This window comes from Oncorhynchus mykiss, chromosome 28 (assembly GCF_057628025.1).
Source record: "Oncorhynchus mykiss isolate SJ-2025 chromosome 28, ASM5762802v1, whole genome shotgun sequence".
Classification (NCBI taxonomy): domain Eukaryota; kingdom Metazoa; phylum Chordata; class Actinopteri; order Salmoniformes; family Salmonidae; genus Oncorhynchus; species Oncorhynchus mykiss.
In genome coordinates, this window is record NC_143049.1 from 31,289,259 (window position 1) to 31,299,341 (window position 10,083).

General features: G+C 39.9%; 1 protein-coding gene across 1 annotated transcript; it reads right to left on the bottom strand.

Moving 5' to 3' along the window:
* Positions 1-4,113: 4,113 nt before the first annotated feature.
* LOC110508919 (ribosomal protein S28) lies at positions 4,114-9,390 on the bottom strand. The gene is made up of 4 exons (XM_021589831.3): positions 9,090-9,390; positions 8,761-8,808; positions 5,129-5,251; positions 4,114-4,233 (listed from the first exon to the last, which is right to left on the bottom strand). Exons 1-3 carry the CDS (start codon positions 9,126-9,128, stop codon positions 5,129-5,131), a joined length of 210 nt encoding a protein of 69 aa, XP_021445506.1. The 5' UTR covers positions 9,129-9,390; the 3' UTR covers positions 4,114-4,233.
* Positions 9,391-10,083: the final 693 nt, after the last annotated feature.

Here is a 10,083-nt window from a genome sequence, read left to right on the forward strand (position 1 = left end):
ATCTAGAATCGGCTTCCTATTTCACAACAAAGCATCCTTCACTCATGCTGCCAAACATACCCTCATAAAACTGACCATCCTACCAATCCTCGACAATGTCATTTACAAAATAGCCTCCAATACCCTACTCAATAAATTGGATGCAGTCTATCACAGTGCCATCCGTTTTGTCACCAAAGCCCCATATACTACCCACAACTGCGACCTGCACGCTCTTGTTGGCTGGCCCTCGCTTCATACTCGTCGCCAAACCCACTGGCTCCAGGTCATCTACAAGACCCTGCTAGGTAAAGTCCCCCCTTATCTCAGCTCGCTGGTCACCATAGCAGCACCCACCTGTAGCACGCGCTCCAGCAGGTATATCTCTCTGGTCACCCCCAAAACCAATTCTCCCTTTGGCCGCCTCTCCTTCCAGTTCTCTGCTGCCAAAGACTGGAACAAACTACAAAAATCTCTGAAACTGGAAACACTTATCTCCCTCACTAGCTTTAAGCACCAGCTGTCAGAGCAGCTCACAGATTACTGCACCTGTACATAGCCCATCTATAATTTAGCCTAAACAACTACCTCTTTCCCACTGTATTTATTTATTTTGCTCCTTTGCACCCCATTATATCTCTCCACTTTGCACATTCTTCCACTGAAAACCAACCATTCCCATGTTTTACTTGCTATATTGGATTTCCTTTGCCACCATGGCCTTTTTATGCCATTACCTCCCTTATCTCACCTCACTTGCTCACATTGTATATATACTTGTTTTATTATTATTGACTGTATGTTTGTTTTACTCCATGTGTAACTGTGTTGTTGTATGTTTCGAACTGCTTTTCTTTATTTTGGCCAGGTCGCAATTGTAAACGAGAACTTGTTCTCAACTAGCCTACCTGGTTAAATAAAGGTGAAATAAAAATAAATAAATAAAGTGCTTACATACATAAAACAGTTTAGCCGGAGCTATAACAGTATCAGATTAAACACATGAATAACGGAAAAATACCTCATTGGCTGCTTACTACAGAAGGGGGAAATCAAACTTCACACTTATTATTCCTGGCATGAATTCACACTTCATACTTAATTATTATAACGTTACCATCCTAACATACACACTTCAACCTTTACGAACTACATCCGAAGACATGAAAACTTAGTTAACACAGCACGGGATTGCCTTCACTCCAAAGGTGTGTTGCTACAATAATAATCCCCGTTACAAAGGTTCTTAGCCACATAGTTCCGCTTGTCTTATCATTTCCACCGCATAGCAAACACGTAAACAATTCAAACGAAAAACAACGACATAGACTTACAGGGTAATTGTCAGTTACACTGACCTTCATGTCTTAAAGTAATGATGTATTGTTGTTTCTCTTTGCTTATTTGAGCTGTTCTTGCCATAATATGGACTTGGTCTTTTGCCATAATATGGACTTGGTCTTTTACCATATAGGGCTATCTTCTCTGTACCCCCCTACCTTGTCACAACACAACTGACTGGCTCAAACGCAATAAGGAAAGAAATTCCACAAATGAACTTTTAAGAAGGCACAGCTGTTAATTGAAAATCCAGGTGACTACCTCATGAAGCTGGTTGAGAGAATGCCAAGAGTATAACAAAGCTGTCATCAAGGCAAAGGGTGGCTATTTGAAGAATGTCAAATGTCAAATATATTTAGATTTGTTTAACACTTTTTTTTGGTTACTACATGATTCCATATGTGATATTTCATAGTTTTGATGTCTTCACTATTATTCTACAATGTAGAAAATAGTAAAAGTAAAGAAAAACCCTTGAATGAGTAGGTGTTCTAAAACTTTGGACCGGTAGTGTAGGTCATTGTTATTTGTGTCGAGCTGTTGATCCACAGAACAGGTGCATTGCTGTACTAGTCTAGACAAGTCCTTTCTGTCATCCGTTTAACCTACTTTTCAAAATGGTTTCCACATTCGCCAAATGCCCTCTCTTGAACAAGACACAGCATTGTGATAAAGCTCACATTGTGAAAATAATTATTCAGATAATCATCATTATTTACCAGAAGTCAACAAAAATCACATTTGATCAGATAAGGAGACATTCAAAAGCATTGCCTTCAATTATAGACAACGGAGTTCAGACAAATGATTTAAAGGAATATGTGACATTTGTCACAGTATCTGGAAGCATAATAATGTCACTCAAGATCAATTTAGATGACATTCATAAATGACCATTTGTCTCAAAAGACGATAGCACAAACAGTACGTCCATCTACAGTAGTTGTTGGAAATAGGTCAGACGTAAGAGTTAGGCTACAGAATAGACAGTGTTTTCACCAACAACCAACCAGAGGTGTTGAAAGGGTACACAGCAAAAGGAATACTTTGAGATCACTCAAACTGCCCACTGAGACTGGAATTCAAACCAGCACTGCAGAAAAATACGGTTAGTGCACTTCACAACTTAAGTCACTGTTTAGTGTGTGAAACAATCCAAAAACACACTTGCATTTTGATGAAAAGTTGTATTTTTAAGCAGTCTTTTGAATGTTTGCTTGTATCTGGCCCTAAATATTGCAAACAGGGAGTTGAGTTCTGTATGGTAGTGATTTTTCATGTAACAAATTGGTGTAAAAATAACTGCCAGTAAACAAAATTGCATCTGGAGACCACACCGAAAATAGTCCTCCTGGAATTAAACTAGGAACGATGCTTCCCTCTACTGGACATGAGCTAACTCAACATTTCATCATTACAAATAACTCCAACAGCAGTAACAGGGTAGTTTCGTGACATGTTAGAACTATTTGGCAACAGACAGAAAATGGTTTAAACTTCCGCAATGATAGTTTGTCAATAAACATTCAAAAATAAAAGGGTAGGCTAAATGTTTGCAGAAATTATAGTAAGATTTGAGTATAAAGTATTTGATTTAAGACTCTGGAGCACTGAAACTCTACATTTGGGTATGGCTAAGGGCTATAAGGACAAGCGAAAAAAATATAGAACACGTCTACCCTGAAGAAAGCTAGTCCACACAGCAACACATTAGGGCAGGGTTTACCACTGTCCTGGTGCCACCCCTTTAGTTTTTGCCTTACACAACTGCTTAAAATAATCAAAGCGTGATGTGTAATTTGAAACAGCTGTGTAGGGCAAAAACCAAAACATGCACCCAGGGAGGGGGCCCAGGACAGTTGGAAAAACCCTGAACAAGTGAATTTAGGAAATGTTTGGCACTTGCCATTAACATTATGATACGATTGATAGACAGAGGATAGTTTAACAAAATTAGATACATCAATGTCAGCACGATACTGTAGTATGGTGTCAGGAATATCTCAATACCCTATGTTACCACAGCATCATACAGCCTTCCTTACCTGAAGTCAACCCTGATGATGTAAAAGGATAGGTGAAGTCTATCATGGAACCCTTGCAAAAGCCACCCTGATCTCACGAGCTTACACCAGTGAAACAATCGTGTAAGCATGTGAGATCATGGTTTGTGAGGCTACAACGCTCTACAATCATTCTAGATATTCGAGCAGTAAGGAAGGACGTTAAGATTCGGTCAGGCAACAAAACCCAGCCTAACTGAAACAGCAAAGTGTTCCATGATGTACAAACTGATCACATTCCACTTGATAAATATTTTAATCTAATGACCATAAAATATTTCTACAGTGGCACTGGTCCACTGCATACTCCTATAGTCCAAGTACAGGCTGAAGTTCACCCATGCCCCACCTACCCACCCCTGTAGATCTGAAACTATTAATAGGTGTAAGCAACACGGTGAAGATTATCCAATCCAATTCTTTTAAATCTACCCAGGGGGCATGTTTCAGTTTGAAATTCAAACGCAGCAGAACATTCCAGAGACAATTTAAAGTACATCGCATGGTTCCAGTGATGACAGCTTCTACTTCATTCCCTGCACTTCAAATTCAGCACCTGTATTTTTTTTTGCAGTACTAGGTGTGAATTGTGTTGTAATAGGATAATCCAAATCACAAGTTGGCATTAATACTATATTCTAGAAAAGAGAGTACATTAAAATACACTACCAAGTACAGATCTCAGAACACGTCTACACATGTTGGCCATTGAACAGAAAAATGACAAATCTTCACCTTGAACAACATTTTATTTAATGAACTTTGCACAAGTGAGACGTGGGGCCATTTTCAGGTGTACTGATGGGGTGTCATCTCCACAGGCTTTCGTTTGGCATCTCATCCCTGGCCACTGCAAGGAAAGAGGTGGGAATTCATTAATTTATGCACATAGCTACCACTTTGAAAAAGCTAAATAACAGACCCAAGGACACAATACTAACATGACCTCAACTTGTCCCTGGGATGATACACATGGAAGTAGAGCTGAATGATTTCCCAGTCTACCTACACCATTATTTACATACTATGAAGCAGTAATTTTAGTGGTTGTAGTGAGTCGTTCTGAGTTCCCTCAAGGGCCATGGTGCCACGAACATTACTTGCACTGGTGGCAGTCAAAGCCCTACTTGGGCTCCTGAGTGACGCAGTGGTCCAAGGCACTGCATCAATGTTAGAGGCGTCACTACAGACACCCTGGTTCAATTCTAGGCTGTATCACAACCGGCCGAGTCCCATAGGGTCGGCGCACAATTGTCCCAGCGTCATCCGGGTTTGGCTGGTGTAGGCCTTCATCGTAAATAAGAATTTGTTCTTAACTGACTTGCACCGTTAAATAAAAATAAATAAACACAACTGCGCCTCAGTACCATGATTAACTGAACCAGGTGTGATAAGGTTAAAGCAAAACCATGTGCACACAACTGCTTTCTAGGAGTAAATTTGAAGGCCCTTACTATACTTGAAATCTAAGTTCAGGTTAAAGGGGAAAAATTCAGTTGAAAAAGATTGCAAAAAAACATGTTAAAGTATTCCCCCAATTTAAAAAAAAATACTTCATACGGTTGTTTCTACATAAGGTATGAAATTATTCCAAATACAATTTTGTTTTGGGCTTACTTGAGGTCAATTTGCAGTGTAAAAATTATTATAATTATGTTTAGGCCGCCCGACTATCTGCTCTGACAAATCGGCCTGTGGCTTAATCTAGTTGCCTGCTCCAGCTTTGTATGAACAACATTACACACCTATCGTAGCCTCCTGGCTTCCCTTTCAGACTCCAGAAGTGTCAACACATCGCCTTCTCTGACTGGCCCCTTCACATTCCTGATGATGGACCGGTTGCTGTCATCCATGAACTCCACACGGACCTGAAAGAGAAAGGCAGGATACATTAGAACAGGGTTTCACCAAACTAGGGATTGCAAGAGAATCTGCGCTTGGTTCATAGAACCGAGGTTAAGTCAGTAACCTCCGGTAGCTGCTAGATGCGGTCGTAAAAAACAGTGGTTTTAGTTTTATTCCTACAAAATGTGGCTCCATCTTTTGAATGGTTTAAGCTACAATATATGACCCATCACGAAAAGACTTTGGAACGAGTGCGTAACGTTTCCCTCTACTATGCCCACAAGACCTTAGAACCGAGTGGACAAGACCAGGCACTAAAGCAGACTGGCGGAAAACAAAGATGTTATTTTCTACACAGAAGATCAACATTGCCCGACACCAATACCTTCGATGCATTTCAGTCACTTTACACCATACTGTCGCCAGACTGAAATAACACCAGACTGATTTGTAATAGACTCATAGCTCTCAAAAAAAAAGTCAACATGGGACTGTTGATTACTTTTAAATCAAATTAACATTGGGGTCATGATTTACAGTTAAAACCATAACTAGGGCGTTAGCATCCATCGTTTGTCGCGTCACCTGTGATAAATCGTTTCCATGTTTTCAAATTCACGTTTCACCACCCGTTTCACCGACCTAAATACTATTTAAATCAGATCCCATCTGAAAAGTGTTTAGCGAACTGGTGCATTTGTATCAATCCATTGACAGTTGCCAACTACACCGAACATAATTTAGACCCCAATCTATGGATTTCACATCACTGGGAAAACAGATATGCATCTGTTGCTCACAGATACCTTAAGGGGGAAATGGTAGAGGCGTGGATCAGAAAACCAGTCAGTACCTTGTGACCACTTGCCTCATGCAGTGCGACGTAGCCTTTGCATAGAATTGATCATACCGTTGATTGTGGTCTGTGGAATGTTGTCCCACACCTCTTCAATGGCAGTTTGAAGTTTCTGGATATTGGCGGGAACTGGAATGCTCTGTCGTACAAGTCGACTGATTAATTAGGGACGATTTGACATTTTCATTACAAAATCGGTAATCTTAATTTTTGGACGCCCGAATACATTGCACTCCACGAGGAGACTGCATGGGCAGGCTGACCACCTGTTACGCGCGTGCAGCAAGGAGCCTAGGTAAGTTGCTAGCTAGTATTAAACTTATCTTATAAAAAACCTTAACATAATCACTAGTTAACTACACATGGTTGATAATATTACTAGTTTAACTGGCTTGTCCCGCGTTGCAAATGATCAAAGCGGCGCCTTATCCTCGAATCACAGCCTACTTCGCCAAATGGGTGAAGATTGAAGATTTAACAAGCGCATTTGCGAAAAAAGCACTGTCGTTGTCCCTAACCATAAACAATGACTTTCTTAAAATCAATACACAAGTATATATTTTTAAACCTGCCTATTTAGTTAAGAGAAATCCATGTTAGCAGGCAATATTAACTAGGGAAATAGTCACTTCCCTTGCGTTCTGTGCAAGCAGAGTCAGGGTATATGCAGCAGTTTGGGCCACCAGGCTTGTTGCGAACTGAGTGAAGACCATTTCTTCCTAACAAAGACCGTAATTAATTTCCCAGAACTTTACGTAATTATGACGACATTGAAGGTTGTGCAATATAACAGCAATATTTAGACTTATGGATGACACCCGCTCGATAAAATACACAACAGTTCTGTATTTCACTGAAAGAATAAACTTTTTTTTTCTCGAAATAATAGGTCTTTAATATGGTCAAATCTGGATACTAAGGCTTGTATTTCTGTGTTTATTATATTATAATTAAGTCTGATTTAATATTTGGTAGAGCAGTCTGAGCGGTGGTAGGCATCAGGAGGTTCTTAATCATTCATTCAAACAGCACTTTCCTGCGTTTGCCAGCAGCTCTTCGCAATGCTTGAATCACAGCGATGTTTATGACTTTAAGACTATCAACTCCGGAGATTAGGCTGGCAATACTATAGTGTATAAGAACATCCAATAGTCAAAGGTATATGAAATACAAATGGTAGAGAAAAATAGTCCTATAACTACAACCTAAAACTTCTTAACTGGGAATATTGAAGACTCATGTTAAAAGGAACCACCAGCTGTCATATGTTCTGAGAAAGGAACTTAAACCGTAAGCTTTTTTTTTAATTACATGGCACATATTGCACTTTTACTTTCTTCTCCAACAGTTTTTGCATTATTTAAAACAAATTGAACAGGTTTCATTAAGATGTTTTATTTATGTATTATATTAAGTTTAAAGTGTTCATTCAGGATTGTTGTAATTGTCATATATATAAATTGTCAGATTAATCGGTATCGTCTTTTTTCGGTCCTCCAATAAATCGGTATCAGCATTGAAAAATCATAATCGGCCGACCTCTAATCCAGACATGCTCAACGGGTGACATTGCCTGGTGAGTATGCAGGCCATGGAAGAACTGGTACCTTTTCAGCTTCCAAAAATTGTGTACAGATCCTTGCGATATAGGGCCGTGCATTATGAAACATGATGGCGACGGATGAATGGCACGACAACGGGCCTCAGGATCTCATCACGGTATCTCTGTGCATTCAAAATTGCCATCGATAAAATGCAATTGTGTTAGTTGTCCGTAGCTTCCAATACCCATACCCCCACCATGGGACGCATCTGGGATGCCATGGGATGCCATCTGCCCGGTACAGTTGAAACCAGGTCTCATCAGCGAAGAGCACCAGTGGACATCGAAGGTGATCAATTCCCCATGGTTACGACGCCAAACTGCAGTGAGGTCAAGATCCTGGTGAGCTCGAGGAGCATGCAGATGACCTTCCCTGAGACAGTTTGACAGTTCTTCGGTTGTGCAAAACCAGTTTCATCAGCTGCCGGGTGACTGGTCTCAGACCATGCTGCAGGTGAAGAAGCCAGATGTGGAGGTCCTGGGCTATCATGGTTACACGTGGACTGCGGTTGTGAGGCTGTTTTAGAGTGGCCCTTTGTCCCCAGCACAAAGTGCACCTGTGTAATTATCATGCTGTTTAATCAGCCTCTAGATATGCCACACCTGTGAGGTGGATGGATTCTCTTGACAAAGGAGAAATGCTCCCTAACAGGGATGTAAACAAATACTGTGCAACATTTGAGAGAAGCTTTTTGCGCTTATGGAACATTTCTGGGATATTTTATTTCAGCTCATGAAACCAACACTTCACATGTTGCGTTTATATTTTTGTTCAGTGTAGTTTCTCAGGGATGAGACGCACAACATCTGTCATTACTTTGGATTTTCCATGAAATGCTACATAGCTAGCTGGCCGACTAGTGACCTCAAATGCCATCAACAGTCTACCTATACATGACAATCTTAGACATTAGCATGTAGCATAGCCAGAAGAACTACAGAATGTGAGCGCTCAAGGACTAGTTTTCTGCACAATACGTCACTATTAGCTAACGTGACATTCTTCTCAACTGGTTGAGTTGGCTAGAAAGCCAAAACCTTAAAGTTCGCTTTTTCAGAATGTAGTAACATACCTGGGTACACTGTCCCTGGGAACCCGTTCTCCCGAGCACCTTGGTGACCTGGAGAAGAAATTGAAACAGATAATTACACAACCGAGGTAACGAGAGGGGGAAACTAAAGAGCCTGTTTTAACTATCGAGTTGTTAGCTACAGTAACTAGCAAATGGCTGCTGTAGCACTCCCAGCACGCGCAGGCCACCGAGCAATGAGGACCGATGCTCCGTTCAAGTATAAACGTGGTAGTTACTTACCAAAAATGAGCTCAAATGAAACAATTAGTATTTACGAATTTAAATAGTCATGTATTTAAGATATTTCACAAAGGATTGGGTTTTCTTACTCTAGCAAGCTTGATCGGCTGCACGCGGCTGGCATCCATATTGTCAGGTTAGACCGGAAAGGAAGTCACGTGTTGCGCAGTACAGTATATATTCAAGCTGTGATACAAAATATTTTAACCTCTTAATAAATCGACACACTTTATATTTTATTTATATTGTACCTGACCTGCTTTTAAAAACAAATCTCCCTGAATTAAAAACATCGCCTATGTAAAATAAGTGTACATTTCCAGTTCCGGTAAACTGGTTCATTCATGCCGCATTCACATGCTCTACTATGAAACTGAACTAGGAAACGCTGACATTTCCTACATGTTAAATGTTTATAGTAATACATGTGCTGCGTTCAGCCAGTTAGCATGTCGGACATTTCCGAGTTTTGACTAGCACTTGAAAGCGGCAACATAAATATTTTATTATCTCTGTTTCATTCCACTCCGTAAAATAGGGGGTGGGGGAACTGAGAAGCACCATCTCTGATTATATGAATAATCAATGTGCTGCCTTTGATTTCTAATGATAGTTGTATAATACATTTTTTATTATAGGTATATTTTAAAATAGCAAAGACAAAGCCTGATAAACTAATTATAGCATTGTGTGGAGTATTTGACATTGATAGAAAGTAGAATTTCAAAGGACTAGACATAACAAATGCATTTGTAATGACACAAATATACAGTACATCAATAAAAATGTTTAGGCTACTACTGGACAACAGTAGTAGCCTATATTGGCTTGTGTTATGCTAATGTAAATCGGTACATAAGCCCATTATTACCCTAAACCAGGGTTCCCCAATTGATGGCCCACAGGCCAAATTTGTCCCACAAGTGATTTTATGTGGCCCAAGTTTTCTGAGCAAAAATACACTGAACAAAAATATACATGCAACATGTAAGAATTTCAAAGATTTTGTTGAATTACAGTTAATGTAAGGAAAACAGTAAATTTAAATAAATTAAGCCATAAATCTATGGATTTTACATGACT

Coding starts and splice junctions, on each gene's coding strand:
- LOC110508919 (XM_021589831.3), bottom strand. CDS start 9,128: ATGGATGCCAGCCGCGTGCAGCCGATCAAGCTTGCTAGA. Junction 8,809..9,089: donor AGCCGATCAAGCTTGCTAGA/GTAAGAAAACCC, acceptor TTTCTTCTCCAG/GTCACCAAGGTGCTCGGGAG. Junction 5,252..8,760: donor CCCAGGGACAGTGTACCCAG/GTATGTTACTAC, acceptor TTTCTCTTTCAG/GTCCGTGTGGAGTTCATGGA.